The following is a 17,989-nucleotide window of genomic DNA, read 5'->3' on the forward strand; positions in this document are numbered from 1 at the left end:
TCATCCTCCAACCACCCTCTCACGTGAAGCTGTGTCTACTCCCGGTATACCGGGAAGCTGAGAAGGAAAATGGCTACCCAGCTGAAGTTTCTCAGGACTAGGATACAGAGACCTCGCCAGAGCCTAGGCACAAACTGTTCTGCTGAGTTCATTAGGCATAATTTTTTTTTATAGAAAAGAAAACTGAAGGACAAACCAAATTGAAAGAATCACTGTTATAATAACTTTAATTTATCTTGCATTTTACAGAAGTCTATGAACGATTTTAAAAAAGCACCGCCTTACCCCATCATATTTCTCTGACAGTTGTTAAAGTAGGCAACGAGTATGTCAACAGCTTGAGCAACGGCATCTTGCAAGAATTTCAGACCAACGGCCACACGCCAAAGAACTTGGCAGCTTTTCTATCTTGTTTTTAATACAGTGGTATATCCACTCTGATGGTAAACCTGTCCAGCCAAATCTCCACAACACACTTTGCAAAATCAGTGGTGATTAGCAAATTAGTTAGCTTTGGCACGGAGCTGTGCTCGCTTGCCTGTGACAGCCTGGAAGCCAGTTTTGATGCTGGCAACAGAGCATCGAGAATGACAAGTTTCACACTGTAAGAAGTAGAGTCGGGTGTCCTTTTGCAGGATTGTGTCCGGTGATCGGCACGTGTGACAGGTGACATATTCCTCTGCAGGAAAAGCAACATAAGGAATTACCTGGTAGCCACAGTGAGCCAGAGGTTTCTTTCTTCTGAAACACTTCTACTGACTGCAAGCCCAAACCAGGAAACCCAAACCCAAACCCAAACCCAAACCAGGAAAGCTTAGCTTAGCTACACTTAGGTATTCTAGGGGTAAGAAAACACAAGCTATCTGATGTGATGCTTCACGTACTTAACAACAGGTTGAAAAAAGACCCCGAATGTCCAAAGAAGCAGTGACATTTGCCAAATGCCTACTCCTGGCTGTGTTTACAGGAGAGCCACTTAGAGAACTTACTAGCTTTCCTAGGTGGGAACAGATCTGCCAATTTTAAGTGATTAGGAAGGTAACAACTGGGTCAGGCCAGGTGTGAGTGCAGACAGATTTCTCTGACTTGGCCTTCAGCCTGGAACCAACCAGCAGCCTTGATCAGCTGGGTCGTCTTAGGAAATCCAAATCCCTCCCCATGACCCCTAATCGGCCACCAAGAGCCACCTCCCACCCAGCTCCCCACCACTATCATTTTCCCTCATCTTCTAAGGCCAGCCTTTCCAGCTTCATTAAAAACCAATGGCGGTCCCCCAAAATATTTCAGCCCAATAAGAACATTTCAGAGCGACATGTTAGAAATTATAAACTTACTGATATATCTTCTCAAAACATTTTCTATCTGTTTCTGTTGGAATCTTCCTTTAATTACAAGTTGGTTATTACCATCTATAGAACCACTGTGAAAGAAAACAAAAATATCTCCATTATTATTTTCTTCCTATAAGGAATCAAATTCCAGGGCCTTTACATTTAATGAACTTAAAATATATTCAATGGCACAGGATAAGTTCTAGGAGCAGTACTACCTGGTTTCTCAAAAATTATTTTTAATTAAGTAGTTGGTACCTGATGACCCTATTTCCTGACATTAAATTCAATTTTCAATTAATTAAGTCTACAGCAACAAATCTGATTCGTTAACTGATTTTAAGTCTAAAACAAATTTATTCCTTAACTGTCTGTGTGATGACCCATTCACCCAACAAAAGGACAATCACACTTTTACTGAATGCATACCACATGCAAAGCAGTGAGGTAGGCTATAAACACATGCAAAGCAGTGAGGTAGGCTATAAATACAAAAAATATGAAAGGAACTACAGATATCTTTAAAAATTCTAAGACTAAATCTTTTGATTCAGTTACATACAGCTGATGAACATGTTCTAAAACTGTGGTGATGGTTAACTATGTGAACAAATTAGAAACCATTGGATTGTACATATTTACATGTGTGAATTGTATCTGTAAAGCTGTTACAACCCTCCCCCAAAAGTACAGTTGAAATCACAGGCCTCATATTGTCAATGGTGCTTAAAAAGAAACTTTTTGAAAAGAAGTTGCTGACAAGTACTTTTGAGAAAGCAAAGCTCTCTGCTAGACGTCATGTGTTAAAAATTACAAATCACAAAGTGAAACAACAAAATTCAGCCAAGCAGCATTAAATTTATATTTGCTCCGTATCTTATTATAAAACTGACTTTTGCAAGAACCTCTCCTGTGATTCTCCTTTAACTATAAGAGTTTATTATCATCCTGCATGAACTGCAACCCCTAATCTCTAGGCTACAGTGACTTCAATGCTTGATGCAAGAAATTTTTTTCATTCACTGTCAAAAGAAATTGAATTTTCTCAACAACCCTGTAATATTTAGCCCACTGACCATAAGTTCACTGGTCACAACTTGTTATAATTTACCTCACCTCTACAAAAACTAAATTATTCTGAGAAGTAGGAAAAACACTACCTTTTACTCCTTCATCAGTTAATACAAGTTAAAAACAATGATTGTAACAAATTTACATTTAAAACAATTCTTCCACAACACAGTCCACATATCTACCACTGGTCAAGTAAATTACTCCTTAACCCCAAAGCAAATACAGCCAATTCCAACAAACTGAGTTTCAAGAGTAGGAAGAGAACAGGACACCTCAGTTATCTCTATACTGCCAGCAAGGCACAGGATTAAGGCTCTTAAGAGTTCGAGCTCCTGAGAAAGGCAGACCTGAGTTTACATCTTGACTGCAATTAACTAGCTATGTTACCAACCATACAACTTCATTTCAGCAAACCTGTTTCCAAATGTGTAAGACAAGGGTAATATTAGTTTCTAACAGTTCACATAACTGTTTAAAGATTGAGATGGTACCCAAAAAAGTGCTTGGCATACAATGGGCACTCAATGTCTTAGTCATATTTATTATGTCCTAATTCTGCATTACTTATTTTTAAAGGGACATTCAGCTTCCTATTCCTAGCACTTATGGCCAAACTAACTGGGATGGGCTCCATGGGACACTGGCCCTCCCGAATGGTGATGGACTGGCGTGGTGTCTTCAACAGGAGAGCCCTAAAGACAGGGAAGTAACTATTTAATTATGGATACCTGTTTCAATGTTTTTCCCATGCCACTAATCAATTTATAAGCTGTACTTCATCCACAGCCTATTTACAATTTAGAAAATAAATTCTGTCCTAAGAAAATGGCTTCCTCTGAAATCTGGTATTTGCTCCATAAAAAGACCCAGGAATTCCAATTAACGACAGGAAATTCTCTAAACATGGCAGAGCCATGGTGCTCACTCTGGTATACCAACAGGCCTGTTCACAGACGAGCCAATGTGAACTTTGTTTCCTATTCCCAAGTAACCAACCTCCCACAGAAATGAACAAGTTTTCCTCCTTCACTGCCCTAAAAGTTCCTCTGACAATAAAGTGAATGTTTTTTTTTTTTTCTAAGCGTGTTACATATCTTTTCAAGTTAAGAGAATTTCTTATGAAATGTCCATTAATACTGTAAGTAACTATACATAAATGTGAATATAGTTTCTTACCTTGTACCCAATTCAGCCAATAAAAATGCAAGGAGATGTTTGGGCTGACGATGTAATCTAAAAAGAAAGTCGAATAATATAAACCTTATCTTTCATGGAAATCTAACCAAACTTCTAAAAACCTCACCCTGTTCACTGTTTTAATTTGTTATTACGCAGCTATTAGGTGAATTTTAGCACAGTTCATCAAACTCTGAAATGAAGATAAATGATACCATTTGTTTACATTTCAAAGCCCATAAAACAATATTACATTTTATTTACAAACATATACACATTGGTAAATGTCTATAAACAGGGACAGGAAAGGTAAATACGAACTTTAGAGGATAAAATCTTTTTCTAGGAAGGAAGGTAAAAGGGATCAGAAAGAGATATAAAGATGGCCTTAAACTGTAACTGTAAAGCCCTCTTTGTAACGAAGCAAAAAGATCTGAAGCAAATGTGTCAAAAGGTCAAAATACAACAAATTGAGGTAATGAATACTTGGGTATTTGTTATGCTAATTCCTATATATTTCCTGTTTGCAATTTCTTTATTTAAAAAGAGCGAAGTGTTTCACAGCAGCACAATAGCAGAAAATTTAAAACAGCTAAAATATTCACCAACTGGGAAGTAGTTAAATAAATTACGGTACATCCATTCTATCTTGCTTTTAAAATAATACAGGTCTCTAAATACAAAAAAAACAAAAAGATGTATCCACATAAAATGAAAAAAGCAAATACAGAGCAAGGCCACTCAGTATTTTCACTTTTTTTTTTTTTTTTTTTTGCTGTACGCGGGCCTCTCACTGCTGTGGCCTCTCCCATTGCGGAGCACAGGCTCCGGACACGCAGGCTCAGTGGCCATGGCTCACGGGCCCAGCCGCTCCGCGGCATGTGGGATCTTCCCGGACTGGGGCACAAACTCGTGTCCCCTGCATTGGCAGGTGGACTCTCAACCACTGCGCCACCAGGGAAGCCCCTTTCACTTTTTAATTCTATTCATTTGGCACTGTTTGAGCTTGTTCCAATAAGTAGATATTACTATTACAATTTTAAAAAGTTATTTTTAAAAAGTTACAATTTTAAAAAGTTACTTTTTCCCAAAAATGTAATGAGTAAGGGTTGGTGAAAATATAATAATAATAATAACACTTACGTTGCTACTGGGAGTATAAACTGGTATAAACTTGTTGGAAAGCAACTGCCAATGTTTGCCATAAAAATGTCCATTCCTTGTGACTAGGCAATTCCATTTTGGGAATTTTTGCCCTAAGGCTCTATTCTGAGTTCTGCCGAGATACATGTATCTCCCAATGCATCCCAATGCAGCCATAAATAAATAAATAAAATATTTAAAGCCTTGTGCTTCAAAGGATGGCAAGAAAGTGAAAAGACAATCCATACAATGGGAGAAAAAAATTTATCTATATATATAAAAAAATATGTTGTATAACTCCTAAAAACATTTAAAAGACTAATGATAAGGGTAAAAATTTCACAATATATTAAGAGAAAAATATGTTAAAAACCAGTACAATACCAATTTATTTAAAAATATGTAGATGCATAAAAGTAGCAAAACAAAAATATTAAACTATAATTACCTATCTCTTAATGGTGGACTTACAGATGACTTTTTTTCTTTAGTAGGTCTATATTTTCTAATTTTTCTATAATAAGCATATACTACTATTGCCATCAGCAAAAAAGTCTAAAACCTTTTAAGTCATGCCTAAGCAATGAAAACAAGTGGTTACTCTGGGCAGGGAATTTTTAGTGATTATATTTTCTTTGTTTACTGTTGTTTTCCCTTTTATCTGCAACAAGCATGTATCACTTATGAAACTAAAAAGAACAGGAGATAAGGTCAGTTGCCCTAAGGAACCTGCCAGAAAAGGTGTAGCTGAGGAGCTTTGAGAAGAGCCAGCCCCAGACAGTGACCTGGGGGTGAGACAGGCATGGAATGCGATGGTAATTAAGAATGTCGAAATCTCATCAACTGTGTCTTGGCAATAACCATCCAAGGAAGAAGGACATTAAATTCAGCTGCTTTCCCAAAGCTCACTGCTTGTACTTGCTTGGCAGGCCCACCCCAGGCTGATGAGCTTTTCCACCTCCCTGGGCTCTCCAGGCCCCTGTCTAAGGACTACAGTCAGCCTTCTTACTCTTCACTCCATCTGGTTAGGATCGTCTCATGAGTCAGCATGAGTGGGCTTCTCTCACTTCTGGATGCCCAATAAAACAAGCCTAAAGACCTGTGAGTCAAAAGAACTGACGGACTCGAACTGTGACCTCCCTCGACCCCACCCTGACACCTGTGCATTCTTTCTACTTTTTAATAGAGTCCACAATAAGCATATTTAACATACACTCCACTGAGAATCTAGCATTTGGGACGGAGACTTTGCATTAACCAACTTACAATTTACAGATATCTGTAAAGTTGACAAAAGAAGTTTTCTTGGTTCCTACTCGGACGACCTGTGGAGGTTTCATGACAAATTTCCTTTTCTCTCCAGCAACCATATCTGGATTCTTTTCCCTCATGATGTTGAACACTCGATTCAGTAGCTATAGAGATAAAGTGGTATTCGTGTACAGTCTTATTAATAGCAGGAGTATAACGTTCCCACTTGAGTCATTGTGCTTTTCCTTTAAACAGAACAAACTTTACTTTTTACTAAATGTACACACACATCACATGTTCTGGGAGCTCCCTGAAGGCAAGACTCAATTCTCAACCAGGAACTGGTCCCTTATGGATGCTTAATAGTTCCTTGTTCAAAGTTAAAGGAATGAACAAGCCCCTAATTCTACTGTTTCTGTGGGAAAGTATATAGTACCTGGAGAAGTAAAATTCAGACTACCCTGAACAAGCAAACTCCAGACTACTATGGCCCCCTATTCGCCACTCCCTCTCCCTACTGTCCCCCTTCAGTGGGGCTCCAATGGCCTCAGAAGTTCATGGATTCAGATGGAACAGTGAGTACTATAATGACTGCCACATTGTGGACAGCCTGCCCCAAACGTCGGCATCAGGCAGTGCGACCTCTCTGGGTCTGTTTCATTATCCACCTATACTTCAATGGCCCTTTCAATTCAGGGAACATTTATCCTGCTTTTGTTTTGAGTTCTACTGAACAGTTCAGCCCCCTTTCATAACAGAATTTGTCTTACCTCCTCATATGTGTAGTCTCTTTCTGAACCTGCCCAAGCAGGGCCTGTCTGGTTACTGAATGAGATACCATCATCTTTTTTGCTGTCTTCATCTTCTAAAGCTACAGATAACAAAGACTGTAAGAATGAGGGGTAGAGCCTGATACAGTAACAAAAAGGGGAGAAGGGAGAAGCAGATCTAGAGAAATGAAAGCTTCAAAGACATCTGGTCTTCCTTCCCACAGCTGCATTCACAACAGCCTCAAGCATAAAGGCATCAAGGCTCACAAATAACCCCATATTCCTTAAGGGGATGTTACGATTTTCAAAAACCACCCTCTAGGAATGTGTGGTAATACAAACACATTGAACTGTCTTGATTTAACAAACATAAGATAAAATAATGCACTGGGATAAATAGAGGAAAAAATGTTCAATTGTTTTGAAGCACTTAAGAAACATATACATCCATAAAAACCCATCTGCTGACTATACTAAAGTTCTCTAAAGCAGCTATAGCACTTAGAAGCTAATAAACAGCACTTTTAACAAAATAGTAAAAGATTTTTTAAACATTTAAAATTCAGTTACAGTAATTGTCCCAATAGTCTAAATCAGTATGCTTTAATGTAATCACAATTGCCAAGTTCTTCCCCCATGAAATCTTTTAAACTGTCATTATGAAGTTAGATTCTGTTTCCTTTTAGCTTCCATTATTAGGCAGTGGAAATAAGGGGCAAGAAAAAATAAATAAGGAGGCCACCCATGGAAGAGACTAGGCCAAAGGCTTGTGTAGCCTAGAAATGAGCTAAGTTCCCAGTATTACCTTCATCTTTCTCGAGTATTTCATCCTCATCTGGGAACTTGACATTCTTCTTTTTCTTCTTTTTATTGCCAAGCATAATGTCAAGGTCATCCTCTGGTTCAGCTGGTTCTTGAACATCACTTTCAATTTTAAGGTCCTAAGAAAGTGAGATAAGAGTCTCAACATTTTGCTACTAGGATTATTATTATTTTTAAATGACATGGGCTGACATGGTTTTGGAGGAAAAAAAGATATTCAAAACTGAAGTTACAGATCAGAACTCTCTCTCACAGGTGAACCAAACTGGTTCAGTCTGTCATTTAAACTGGAAAAATTTTAAGACACTTTTGTGGGACCTTTTCCTTTCTTTTATCCACCAGCCTTGGGATCTTACTATAATTATTGTCCATGTTTTTAAATCAGGCCACTGTCAGAATCAAAGAAACAAGGATTCTTAAATCTTCTCAGTGACAATCTTCAGCAGGAATGGGGTTCAGGAATGTTTTAAATAAGTTTCTAAGTATTCTGATGCAGTTCGTAGGAGGGTTTTTTTTTTTCCTTCTGACACCAAATACGTGATGTTTTTCCACCTCAATTCTCCAACTCTCTGACACTAACTAGGTGACCTACAATTCAATGCAGTTCTAACACTACCCAGAGTTAGTGACAAACTCCATGGGTTTAAGGGCTCAGTCACATAAGACTGTCTTCATAGAGGCCAGGTACAAGTATAGAGTCCCCACGTTTCCCATACATATGTCCTACTTCAAATTCAGAGGTTCCCACACACCCCTGGTTCAATAATTTGCTAGAAGGACTCAAAGAATTCAGGAAAACACTTTACTTAACTATTACTTTATTATATTTTATATATATATATATATACACACACACACAATATTATAAAGGATATGCTCAGAAATAGCCAAATGGAAGACATGCATAGAGCAAGGAAAGGGAGGCAAGAGTGCAGTGCTTCCATGCTCTCTTCAAGTATACCACTCTCCCAACACCCCAGTGTGGTCACCAATCCTGAAGCTCTCCAAACCCCACTGTTCAAGGGTTTTTTATGGAGCTCACCCATGAAAGAAACCCATGAAAGGTTTTTTGTGGAGGCTTCCTTATGCAGGTATGATTGATGAAATCACTGGTTCTTGGTGACCAAACTCATATCTAGAGATTCCAAGAGTCTTAGGAGCTATGTGCCAGGAACCAGGGACAAAGACCAAATATTTTTTTTTATACCACAGCCAGCCTGGCACCAGACTGAGGAGGTCTTTGGGCATCACTTCAATAGATAAATCCATGAAAGAGGGAGAAGGCAGAACCCACGGAGAATTAGGGTCCTATGATGAATGGATAGAGACAAGGTAAAGCTTGATCCCAAGATTAGCTGCTATAGTCATGGATGTAAATAGGGCATAACCTTGAAATGAGATATAAAAAACCCCAGAAGAGCAGAAAGGGCCAGTTTCAGTCTCCAGCCTTCTAATCTCACCTCCTTTCACCAGTGTATCCAACTCCCTGCCCTGAAGTGTGCCATCCACATCACCCATCAATATCTATTTTTGTGCACCTACATCCTGAACTACTCTGTAAATGGCTATAGTAATTTTAGAAATCTAATCAGCAGAAAAGTTGGAATAGCCGGGACTAAAAGAAGCTCAGCCTTGAGATGCCAAATCCAGCTGTGTAGTCTCAGTGCCACTTTTGGCCATCAAAGACCAACCAGCCCATGTGTATTAGCTGGATAACACCAGACAAGAAATCTGATACTAACCTAGTCTCTAATAAGATGGCAGTCAGTAAATGAGAAACTCAGACATGCTAAATATAAATGAGCACACATCAGCCAGCTTCTAGTCCTATATTATTATTTATTTTATCCCAGTAAGATCTATTTCCAACCTGAGGCTAAGACCCAGTGAAAGGTAGAGAATAGCACATAGTGTTTTTGAAGATTTTTCAAAAGCCCTGTGGTGCTCTGAAAATTCAGGGGGAGAGTAACCCAAGATCTTTAAAATACTTCAGCCTCAAGTTAATGCCCATGTCTTGCCTGATAAGGGTACTTGTAACCTCTTACGTTATGACTTCAGTAGCAGAGAAAAAAGTATCCAAGCACTAAATTAGAGCTTGTAAGTGGCTCTTCAGGACAAAAGCTACTAGAGAAATTTGTTAAGCAAGACTTTCTGTGGCACATCTCTGATGTGTCACCTTGTTACCCAGGATATTTATATCTCATTCATTCAACATAATTTGAGCATTTCTCTTTATCAATTTCCTTATAACAGTAGGAAGAGAAGAAAATCCCCAAACAGGGAGAGAGTAGAATAAATCCAGGTAAAATAATCTTGTTCTAAAGAACTCTAAATTATCCCTGAACCTCCAAAAACAGGAAAAATATCTTATTTGTTTCAGTACCCTAACAATTAGCACACAATGCCTGACTCACTATCATCATTAACATATATTTGCTGAATTAACCAAGTCATTAAAATTGTGACATTGTTTCCAAAACTCAATGAATTACTGCTATGTGTGGGATACACCTTATTTACTTGAATTTGAGCAAATAAATAATTTACCAAAGAAAAATTTGGGTAAAGGGCACAAAAGGGGACAACTTAGTGCATGTGTATGTGTATTCTCACTCCTTCTCTCTCATAATTCTGAGATATTTGTATTAGAAATCAATCCAGTAATAAGACAATTACAGGGCCTCAAGTCCCTACAAGATCAGAGAACTCCATAAAACCAACCTGAGTGCTCTGGTTCTCCTACAGACTATAAAATCATCAGCCACCAACCACCACAGGCTGGGGTTCATTCTTTGCTGCTCAGAAGAATACACATAAATTTGTGTATCCTCAACATGCTACCAAAAGTTTAACAGAAGAAACTATATTTGCTCTATAGGATTTCTCACAGAAGTCTCTCTCCTCAGCCAATCTCAGTATGATTAATGACAAGTGGCATTTTGTAATCATCTTAATGGCACACAATACAATGTGTAAAACCTAACTTTACATTCCTTTGAACCATCATCCCTTTAAGATACCTAGTCAGACAAAAATCCCAAGAAACTGACCTTAACAGTGGTGACTAAATACTTAATAACAAAAGCAAAACTAGTAAGAGATGAGACAAACAGGGAGAAACATCAGCCACTAGCAACCTTTCAAGAGGTCAAATTTTACCTTCAATAAGAAAGCAATACTACCTTTACACCTTCCTCAGCTTCATCAATATCAAATATCTTTTTTGTTTTTTTCTTCTTTTTCTTCTGATTAAAGAAGTTCAAGTCATCTAGATCATCAGAAGCATCTAAAAAGAGAATTGAGATTCTCAGTTATTAACAGCAGAAGGCGAAGCATTAAATTATGAGTTAAACCAATGTTTCAGCTATTAATCGATCAAGTCACCAGAATAGCGAGATTGGTATTAATTAGCACAGTAATTCCTCCACAACCACAAAGGTTAGGGTTCTGAAAACAAAATGGCAGGTCAACTCAAAGCTTTGTAGGAGAAATCTGGCTAGGGGACCATGTTGGGAATATTTATTTAGTAATCTGACCATATGATGCCTCATTGTTCCCAAGACAAAGTCAGGGTTCTAACATAATTTCCAAGGCTCTCCAGCTTTCTCTCTCTACTTCTGCTACTCTTTCATCTGTGACACCTTAATTCCTAGTTCCAGCTCAACTGAACTACCTCCACTTCTTAGTGAAGTGTGTGTCTCTCACCTTCAAGCCTTCCTATGGGCCCTCCCACACAGCTCTTACCTTCATCTCACAGGATCTTTGTTAGGAGTTACTTCCACCAAGAAGTCTTCTCTAAGCCTATCCCTCCTGTTCCCCAACTGGGTTAGGTGTCCCCTAGGTGCTTTGATAGTACCTTCTACCACTTCAACAGAGGTGTTTACCAGCTGCTTGTCTATCTCCCAATGAGATATTAAGGGGCTATGCCTTTCTCACCTAAATCCCAGTGCCTAGCTCAACGAGCTACTCAATCAATCAGGCTACAATATGAATAAAATGAGATTTTATCCACCATTAGTGAGTAATAATGGGTTTGGTTCAATAAGTTTTCCATTTGTTCTGCCCTACTGTACACTAGAAATATTTTTAAATGCCCCACTACAAAGTTTTTCAAGGAGCTATTTATGAATTAATTTTGTCTTAATAAAAGAATGATTTACTTTCCAAGTTTGTTTTAAACATGTATAAGATGCTTAGCACATGGTATATGCTCAATGAATGTTAATTTTCTCTATCCCTAGTACAGTGTCTTCTATTCAATAGGCATAAATGTTTACTTAATCATTTATTTCTAATTGTCAAATGCTGTCTGTGTTAAAGCACAGAGTGAATAACTCATGCTGGTGTCTAAACCCAAACATTTTAGGCTGTAATTTTAATCTCTTCTATATGTTTTCAAACTTGTTAAGACACAAAACTCTTTATCTTGGTCCCATTTCTTCCTGCCTACACTCAAATACAACCACCATTAAAACTGGAAAAGAGACATCCCGAAAGGCTAGACTAGAAGAACCAGCCCTGGAGTAACAAAGTTTTGTCATCTCTGTCTTGTGGATTCAGTGGAATTTTCCCTGAAAACAAGTCTTATCAGAAATCTGACAAGGTCCCATGCACACAGACTGTTGATGGCCTCAGCTTCACTGTAATAGATAGCCTCTCAGGCTGAAAGGACACTGTGTGCACAAAATCCAAAACACACTGATGGAAGAGAACCAGGTCTCCCAGGACAACAGTGACTCTCTCACGTCTGCCACTTACCTTTTTTCCTACTGTCCTCTTCATCAGCTTCTACATCTTTGTCCTCAGTTGGCTCTGGCTCCACTTCTTTTGTTTCTGAGGGCTGGGTTTCTTCTGTCTGGGCATCCCCTTCCTCATCTAACATAAAAGGCTTCTTCTTCTTCTTTTTCTTCTTGCTCATAGTAGGATCAAAAATCATCTGTTTAAAAGATAATTAAAAAGAAAAGGGGACCACGTGATTAGTTTTAATGATACTCACATTCCAAGTATGCTGTATTCTCAAAAGGCATACTCTTAAAAGAAAGAGTATTTGACGCATTAAAGTATCTAAAAGGATTTTACAAAAAAAAAATATATATATATGTACACACACACACACACACACGTAACCTTCCTTATACTATTAAAAGTTGAGGGGGTGGGCTTCCCTGGCGGCGCAGTGGTTGAGAGTCCGCCTGCTGATGCAGGGGACACAGGTTCGTGCCCCGGTCCAGGAAGATCCCACATGCTGCGGAGTGGCTGGGCCCGTGAGCCATGGCTGCTGAGCCTGTGCATCCGGAGCCTGTGCTCCGCAACAGGAGAGGCCACAACAGTGAGAGGGCCACGTATGGCAAAAAAAAAAAAAAAAAAAAAGGAAGTTAAGGGGGTGCTTCCCCAAAACATATGTACATGTCTTTTAATTTAAAATTATCACAAGATAACAGAATTTAGGAAAGGGATCTTAGCAATAACTCATGCTTCACCCCTCGCTTTATGAATGAGAAAACCAACGCCTAGACAAGTCATACGTGTTTTATTTAAGGTTGGTAACCTGGGGTTGCTATACCAGGAGACTTGAACTGATAAAAAAAAAACTTAAAAAAATTTTTTATCCTGAAACTCAGACAAGCCTTTAAGGAAATCCATCAGCAGCCCTTCATGTAGCAAATCTCTGAGTAAAAGAAACTTCTATACAACCTTTTACTCTGCTTTTTGTTTCTGGAACATTAAAAAATACAGATAAAGTGTTTAAAAGCACAAGTCTAGAACCTAACTGACTGAATTCAAATCCTGACTCTGGTTCTTACTTTTGTTACCCCAGGTAAGTTCTTGCCCTCTCCTTGCCTCAGCTGTAAAATGGAGATCAGTAGCAGAAACAAAACCAAATCTCACGAGATTATTAGGAGAACTAAATAAGTAAATAAATATAAAACACTTGGCGCAGTGCCTGGCACAAAAGTACTCAATAAATGTTAGCAATTATTATACAATTTATATAATGCTTTACAGTTGACAAAACATGGTATCTCTTGATCCCTATCACTGAAATTTCATCAACTCAGGGTGATCTAATTTCCAAGACATATCATGAAACTCAAAAAAATTCCCAAAACTGATTCTGATTAACTTAAATTCCTTTATGTCCCAAGTACATTAAGGAAACTGAGCTACACTGAAACCAAACTATGGTCTGTAATAAGGTAGGGTAGTATAAATATAGTCCTCACCCAATACAGAAGGATTTGCAAGACATTCTGGAAATTGATACAGCCTCATTTCAAAGTTATCCCCTCCAACCTTAAGAAGGCTCTAATTGTATAAATGAGCAATTCTGAAAAGCAGTCAGTCTGAGGAACATGATCTGGCAAACTTAGAGGATAGAAGAGCCAGGAGGAAGGAGTTCCCCACTGCTGACCTACTGGGTCTTGAGTCACCCTACATGGAGTGCTGTAATCTGTTCCAGGGAAGAAGCTATAATTCATCCTTATTCCTGAAATATGGAAGTTTGGCAAAAGGACAGACAACACTCCAGGCACTATAAATTTGGTTGTCTGGCAGGGCTTATAGTTCACTTACTGCATTTTTTTCAAGCATCAAGTTCCCTAGAATATTAATTATCTTTTAACTATTATTCAGCAAGACAGACTAAAGGTAAGGGGGATCCTAAAATCATCAAAGGACATCCTCACAACCGCCCTGTTATGCTCTGAAAAACATTCATATAGGTCCACAGGGAAACAGTACGGTTGTAGCCTTGTAAAGGGTTATAAACATGAAAGAACTGTACACTGCAGTAATTAACACCTCTCTCAATTACTCTCTCTGGATACTTAAGACATAAACTCATTGCCTCATTTTATTCACACCACTCAGCAAAACCAGACTTTAAAAATATGGAAATAGGGATTCCAAAATAGTGCCCAAAGCAGACCTCCCCCAAACCACAAGGTCACATCAGTCTTAACTTTAAAAATGTGGTTTCTGGGACTTCCCTGGTGGTCCAGTGGTAAAGAATCCACCTTACAATGCAGGGAACGTGGGGATCGGGGAACTAAGATCCCACGTGCCGCGGGGGCCCGCGCAACAACTACTGAGCTTGCGCACCTCAACTAGAGAGCCTGTGTGCTGCAAATTAGAGAGCCCATGAGCTCTGGAACCCGGGCACCACAGCTACAGAGGAGAAAACCCAACACCACAACTAGAGAGAAGCCCGCGTGCCACAATGAAAGATCCCACATGCCTCAATGAAGATCCTGTGTGCCTCAACTAAGACCTGATTGCAGCCAAAAATAAAATAAATAAATCTTTTTTTTAAATGTGTTTTTTTTTTAAGACTTTCATATCTGACTTAACAAATTATCACAGTCCATATGTTTTGTTTATGAAACTAGCTGGGATGTGAGACGCAAATAGTTGCTCACAGTACACTTATGGAAAAGCACAGACTCTTCTGGGCTTTCTTTTTTTTAACTCTAGATAGAACAAAGCCTTCAAGTTTTCTCTTTTCAACTTCCCACACTGGGTTGGGTTGAAGAAAGTGAGGAAAAGGGACAGCAGCAAAAGTTACCCTGACAATAGCCTAAAGTGCTTCAGCAAGTTGGAAGCCTACTCCCATCTATCATACCTTATTCAGGATGTTAACTTTAAGGCCACAGCACACCCCACCCAGAAGGCAGGAGTGAGTTACAAAAGCACCCAGAGAAGCAAGGTGAGCAGAACAAATGCTCTGAAGAAATGTGTCGTCATCTCTGGGTGATAGGATTCTGGGAGATTTTTATTTCTCTTTGCATTCTTCTGTGTTTTGTATACGTCATACAACATATATTCCATTTTTAATCAGTTTCTTTTGTAAAACACCTTACTATGTTGTGTGACAACCTGACGTTCCGATACTTTGTGGATGGGGCCTAGTAATAAGCAATAATCTTAGCTATTGACAGCACTTTAATGCCTGCAGATTAGGGACTTTTTCCTCACAAGGCAGCACTCATATTTCTAGAATACTGCTTTTTAGAGGTCATGGTTCCACTAGTTTAAAAGAGATTATGTTATGTGAGTTTGGGGCTTATTTGCCAGGTTTAAAAGGAAGTGTGTGCAGTTTATGACAACTATACATTAAAAAACTATTAAAAGAAAAAAAGGAAATGTGAAAAAAGAAATAAATTACTTTTTAATAGTAGGTTCTTTAATGCTCTATCCTGGCTACCAGGCAGCACTACTTCCACTGTAGGGAATCCATCACAGTTTATAAATCATTTCTATGTACAAATTTTCACTCGATCCTTACGTCTGTAAAGTAGCCAGAAGTTAAGGATCGGCCTAAGAAAACTTATCTATCCAGCAGTATTAAAGGAACCAGAACCTGCACATACCTTCAGAGTGGAAGCCAAAGGCAGGATTCTAGTCATACTAACTTGCTGTGTGATCTTGGGCAATTTAACCTCCCTGAGCCCTTATTTCCTGTTTACAAAATGGACTGGTAGATCTGAGAAATGCAAAGCTGCTTAATACTTTATGGGCTTCCAAAGTCCTCTGCTGGAATGCTAGTTCTGACATCTCTGCTTGACGAAATCCTTTTCACCCTTCAGTAATATTCCACTTCCTTTGACATCTGACCCCACTGCTAAAACTGAACCCTCCAGCCCTCCAAATCGCTGTTAATGGCTCTATTTCTACCTCCTATACCAACTAGTAGTAAATCTCTTACAACACTTGCAAGTACTTTACCACAGAAAACCAAACACAGAATAGCACCCCAGAGAACTCTGCACTATATAGGTACTTTATTTGTTAAAGGTTATGAAAAGCTTAGAAAATGGGTAGAAACAAAACAAGCATGAGACACTGCCAGTCTCAGAACTTTTGAAATACAGTGGCCTAGAGCAATGTCTACCATGACCTCCAAGCAAGAACCACACACCTCCCTTAGACTCAGTTTCCTTCCTAAGAGAGCGAGACCCTCCTAGTCACCTAAATGGAGATTTGGAATTCTACTACTGGCTCAGCCACTTACTATTTGATCATGAGCATCATACAACTCTCTAAAAGCCTCGGTTTTCTCATTTCTAAAATGGGCATAACAATACCCACCTTAAAGGGTTGTCATGAGAATCAAATGAGAGCTCAGAATCCCCTCCAGAATAAAATCCAAATTCCTTAACTTGGTCTTCAAATCCCTCCATGACCCACCTACTACCTATACTTCAAGGGATTAACTCTAACCAAATTGGATAATATTCTACTCCCTTGCCCTGGATCAGGCCTTTCCACTACTTGAGGAAATTCAAAGCATTTCCAGGGTCTACCTCAAAAGTCAAAGCTCGAAAAAGCCTCGAATTTTTCTCTTCCTTCTCTCCGAGGCCCTATTGGCCAAGCACTCAAATGTTTACAGAAATTAATTATAAATTCAAGGGGTTTTTTCTGGTGGGGAGAGCTGGCCGGTAAGCGGTAGCTCTCCCAGCAGTGTTTATACCTACGGATATCACTTAAAGTCAAATTTCATTTTAGGTCGTTTGGTTTTAAATAAACTGGGATAAATCTGGCCAAAAAGGGATTTGAGGAAATTTGCTGAGGTACAAGCAAGACAGTATAAAAAGACCCAGGCATCTTTGCAACTCAGACTTCCCGCTGACGTCGCTGAGAGCTCTGCTAAGGAAGGCTCAGGGACTCCCGCCCTAAAACTTTCCGAAAAAGTTAATCACTTTTTCAGGCTGAAGGATCTTTTCCTCTCGTCCTACCCCCCTCTACATGAGAACAAGGGTGGGTGCCGGGCAGGACAAGCCAGCCTGCAAAGTTTTAAACTAGGGCGCTCCACCGGAGCCAAGAGACGCTCCTCTAGGCACCACCAGCGCCCAGAGAGTGAGAGTTGAAGCTGCACCGTCAAATCGAAGGGAATGCAGGGGCCGCCAGCCCCAATCTCGTTCAGCTGGGGCATTAACCGGGCATGCAAGCTCTCTTCTGGAGGGCGACTCAACGTGCTCTCCATTCCGGAAACGCCGGCCACGGGAGGACGCCGGCCTCAGCGCCGCCACCCTGAGGAGAGCGGGGCACGGCCAAGCCGCGGTTCCGGAGCCCTCGCCGGCTCTGCCGCTCCGCGTCGCCTAGGCCCGGCTGCCCCACATGGCGGCGGCCGGCCGCTAGGCCGCAGGCCCAGTCTCCCACACTGGGGTGGGTCTGTCTCACTGCCTCCGTCCCTAGACCTAGCGCCAGCCTCAGGCCCTCACCTCGTCCCCGGACATGGCTGCGGCTCGAGTGGGCTCGGCACGGACGGAAAGTCTGACAGGTCAGCCCCAGGCCCAGGCTTCAGCGTTGCTCCTGCCGACACCTCTCCCACCACCGCACTAGGCTCTTGCATCAGCGAAAGGGAACAACACCCCGCCCTCTCTTCCCAAGAGTTAGAAATGCGCCTGCGCAGAGACCGCCAAG

The 17,989-nt window shown here is 40.0% G+C and overlaps 1 protein-coding gene across 1 annotated transcript; it reads right to left on the minus strand.

Moving 5' to 3' along the window:
* Positions 1–209: 209 nt before the first annotated feature.
* Positions 210–17,944, minus strand: EIF2S2 (eukaryotic translation initiation factor 2 subunit beta). The gene is made up of 9 exons (XM_019950675.3): positions 17,788–17,944; positions 12,326–12,503; positions 10,750–10,853; positions 7,551–7,686; positions 6,746–6,846; positions 5,991–6,139; positions 3,582–3,638; positions 1,335–1,420; positions 210–679 (listed from the first exon to the last, which is right to left on the minus strand). The coding sequence occupies exons 1-9, from the start codon at positions 17,800–17,802 to the stop codon at positions 504–506; spliced, it is 1,002 nt and encodes a 333-aa protein (XP_019806234.1). The 5' UTR covers positions 17,803–17,944; the 3' UTR covers positions 210–503.
* Positions 17,945–17,989: the final 45 nt, after the last annotated feature.

This window comes from Tursiops truncatus, chromosome 15, assembly GCF_011762595.2.
Source record: "Tursiops truncatus isolate mTurTru1 chromosome 15, mTurTru1.mat.Y, whole genome shotgun sequence".
NCBI lineage: Eukaryota > Metazoa > Chordata > Mammalia > Artiodactyla > Delphinidae > Tursiops > Tursiops truncatus.